The 3810-nt window shown below is 34.9% G+C and overlaps 1 protein-coding gene across 1 annotated transcript; it reads right to left on the bottom strand.

The window, feature by feature from the left end:
* Positions 1–23: 23 nt before the first annotated feature.
* Positions 24–3299, bottom strand: LOC108745364 (signal recognition particle subunit SRP68). The gene is made up of 3 exons (XM_018481486.1): positions 3090–3299; positions 1590–1927; positions 24–1324 (listed from the first exon to the last, which is right to left on the bottom strand). The coding sequence occupies exons 1-3, from the start codon at positions 3178–3180 to the stop codon at positions 38–40; spliced, it is 1716 nt and encodes a 571-aa protein (XP_018336988.1). The 5' UTR covers positions 3181–3299; the 3' UTR covers positions 24–37.
* Between the last annotated feature and the right edge of the window lie 511 nt (positions 3300–3810).

Here is a 3810-nt window from a genome sequence, read left to right on the forward strand (position 1 = left end):
ACACCTCTGTATATATATATATATATATATAAAATATTCATTTGTTTCCCCAACCCCAAAGACCCTTAACAAAGCCAGTGAGACCAGCTTGCCCTCTCTTAGCCTGATCGCCCATTTTATGCGACAGATCAGGGAATTCAACCATGTTGAAGGCCAGATCGAAGAACAAAGGTTTGCAGGGAATGCTGCGCATCGGTGGTGGCAGTTTATAAACGTTTGGTTGCTTCGTGAGAAGCGCCGAATCTTCTCTGTACTCGTGCAAACGTTCATACAACGGTTTCTTACTTTTAGCAAGCTTACTGGTTCCACTTTCTTCTTCTTGACCATCCTCCAAAACGCTGTGGGCATGAGCGGCATACTGCGCAGCCTCCACAGAGGTCTCCAATTTGCACAAAGCTTCCTTGAGTTCGACTGGAAGAATCTTGTCGTATTTAAGTGCGTCTTTAACATGCTGCAGCGATCTTTGATATAAAGCCATAGCCTCACGCCAACGATGCAAGTTGGCGAGACTCTGAGCCATATAGAAACATCTAAAGGCCCTATAACATTTTGTCTTTGCTTCCTGTTCCTCCAAGAATTCTGCATCATCTTGCAATTGAGATATCTCCACAAGATTGTGCAGCGCTGCTTCGTATAGGCGTACTATGTCCTGTGGCTTGGCTTTCTCCTCTGCCGCCTTCACCAGCGTCAGATTGCGTTCCAACGTGCGAGATAGTCGAATATACTGCAAATAATTGATCAGATGTTGCTGTGGTGACCACTTGTCATTCTCCTTGTTCTTCAACTCATTTTTAAAATGATCACGCACTGCCAATAGAGCATCTTTACAATCTATCAAATGCGCCTCCAGCAGATCGATCTTCGCCTGATTGGTGGCAGCCCTTTCCAGAGCTTGATTCAGCCTAGAGTCTGCAATGATCAGACCAGCTGCTCGTGGCGGCACTGTACCGCAGGATTTTCCACGCCATGTCACTTCCTCAATATTAGCTTGCTTTTCCCGCGTCTGAGCTATCAGAGAGTCTAGGCTGGCCATCAATTCACCGCTCAATTGCCCACGCATCTGCATAAGATCGTCCATAGCACTGGTGTCTCCAATGTTATAAGCGCAGTATCTAAGACTAGGTGCTAATTCCTCGACTCGCGCCTTATATATAACCTGTTCTAATTCTGGCAACGCAGATGCCAGATTACCATATACCACTTGGGCCTTCTTCAAATTTTCCATAGCCTGTTTCCACAGTTGTAATTCAAACTGCAGAGAACCATTCATCCAGGCTACGTATGCCTGAGCTTCCAATTTCGTACGTGCATCACAATTTATATTCTGAACAGAGAAAATATAATGACCATAAAATATAATTTTGACAATTTTGTAGAAATAATTAATTGAAAAAAATTAAGAAATTGAGATATACAACCAAAAGTTTTTTTGACTAATATAATTTTATAACAATTTTTTATCACTCTATTTTTCAATTTATGTTACAAATTAATAAAATACTTGTTATAATTAATTTAAAAACACTATATATATATATATATGTATATATTAGAATATATTAAAATACTTATATGCTAAAAAAATGTACCTCTATTAAATCTTGCAATTGTAAAGAGTATGCAGCTGCTTTCTTGAGTCTCGATATCAGATGAAACTTCTTCCTTGGCTCTGTATTAGATTCCTGACGTAGCTGCATTGCGTAACTCCACGCGCGCTCGGCCATCATCAAGGGCACTTGTAAAAATTTATCCTCGCTAACCATAGTTGCAGTGACGTCTCTCCTCTTGAAATGACGTCTGTCGCCCTGTGGCACTTTCAATACTTTCCGCAATCTTCTCAGCCTTCTCGAGCAATAACCGCGATACCGCTGATAATCGCCATGTCTCAATCCATGTTGTTGCTGTGCTTCTTTGATTATCTTTAGAACTATATGTTTGTCAGGAATTGATAAGAATAACAAAAATTGAAATTGTATAAATTAAATATATGAATCAAAATCAATTTTTAAGTCAAATTAAGAAATTTTTCACTGTGTTAATTAACTGCATCATCAATTTGATCAGTTTAGCAAACATTTAACACTAGAACTATCGATGGTACTATTTTGGCTTTGCTAATCATTTCTATTTTTCTTTTTTATATTAGATATATAGTACAAGATATTGAAAATATAATATAAATAATTTTAATGCTACAACTCTGCTAATTATTTCAATTTGTTTTCTCTTTTGTATGAAATATATAGTACAGAATATTGAAAATACATATAAAACATAATATAAATTCTAATGATACTGGACGTTCTCCAAGAAAGAGACACAGTATAACACAGTAAATCATTTCACCATTGTTTAATTAGGTACTCCATTTGGTGATAAGTCGACAAAAATATGTTCTATCTTTGTTCTATTTTTGTTACTTATGATCCGGCAAGAAAGACAAAATGTTTGTGTTAACTTATGTCACTAAATGGAAAATATCTATTGGGAAACAATAAGGATGTAATGATTCACTGATGGACAAGTTCTACTTGGTACAACACTTGTAAGAATTATTTGTTCTTGTCTGACACTTGATAAATAAGTAATTTCAAGAGCGTTACAATCAAATAGAATGTAACCTATTGGTACTTTTCAGTAAGAGATACAGTGTAATCTGTATAACAAATAATTTCATATTTGCTTGACATTAGCAAAAAAAACAATAAGGATATAGGTATTTTCCAGCAATAGATAAGTAACACAGTATAACATAGTGAATTATTTCTTCTTTAATACTTTCAAACAACAAGAACGTAATAATATAATTTGTGTCCCTTGCTAGAAAAGATTCCATATTGACTGTTTTCCTTGTTGGAAAACACACATAAATAATATCAAAACAATTCACTAATCGAAAATAAAAATAAGAAATTATCAAATTGGTATCTTTGACAGTTCTAGCAAGATATTATCAATGATTTTAATATGTGTGATAGATTTAATACCCCAATTCCCAATAATAACTCGCAACAGCAAGAGGTTATGAAGAAGCATATGGCACTGATAGTTCTGTCGAACAACCAAGGACAATTTTCACGAAAGGATACTCTCCAGGGAATATGTTCTCGGCTCTTTTGTCGTAACTCCATTTTGCGTTTGATTTTCCTTCGAAAGATCCAGCTTTTCTTCGATTACCATTCTTCCTCAAAATCACGTACTCTTATCTCTCACTATATCCTCGTAAAAAAAAAATAATGTATACCCATGATATCAAAGAGAATCAAGGAGAGAGTGGAGCGGATTCCACCTATGGATATATAAATATCTGGAATGACTGAAAATCTAAACGGAGTGTAAAGCCAGCTTATAAGCGAGGGAACCGAGATCTGCGCGGCGGGGAAGTTAATCATCTTATCTGGCTACATTTTAGCGCTCTATTTGAAAATCGATATGTGTATTATGATATTATTTGTATTTCCAGTGCATAAAAATAGGATTTTGTGTGAGGTAAAGTTAATTTAACGGTTGTGTGCAATTAAAAATAATTTTCTGTTTATATTAAAATAAATAATGAATATATATACTTATTACGTCTTTTAATATAAATGGAAAATTATTTTCAATTGCACACAGCCGTTAAATGTTTACAAATCAAGTAAAAAAAAGCTATGAACCAAGTTAATTCAATGCTAAATCAGAAATAATATAAAACTAAATTTCATATAATTGAACAAACATTCGATCTGTATACAAGGTCATAATTAACGTTACAAAGAACCGATAATTGCAAGTAGTAACAGTTAAGATTGCATAAAAATCCTAATAACA

Source organism: Trachymyrmex septentrionalis, unplaced genomic scaffold, assembly GCF_001594115.1.
Source record: "Trachymyrmex septentrionalis isolate Tsep2-gDNA-1 unplaced genomic scaffold, Tsep1.0 scaffold139, whole genome shotgun sequence".
In the NCBI taxonomy this organism is placed as follows: domain Eukaryota; kingdom Metazoa; phylum Arthropoda; class Insecta; order Hymenoptera; family Formicidae; genus Trachymyrmex; species Trachymyrmex septentrionalis.

Bases quoted from the DNA above. Each gene is read 5' to 3' on its own strand.
- LOC108745364 (XM_018481486.1), bottom strand. From the start codon at position 3,180: ATGGTAATCGAAGAAAAGCTGGATCTTTCGAAGGAAAATCAAACGCAA. The intron at 1,928-3,089 runs GTATCCTTTCGT...ACAAACATATAG, and splicing joins GAGAACATATTCCCTGGAGA to TTCTAAAGATAATCAAAGAA. The intron at 1,325-1,589 runs GTACATTTTTTT...TTCTCTGTTCAG, and splicing joins AATTGCAAGATTTAATAGAG to AATATAAATTGTGATGCACG.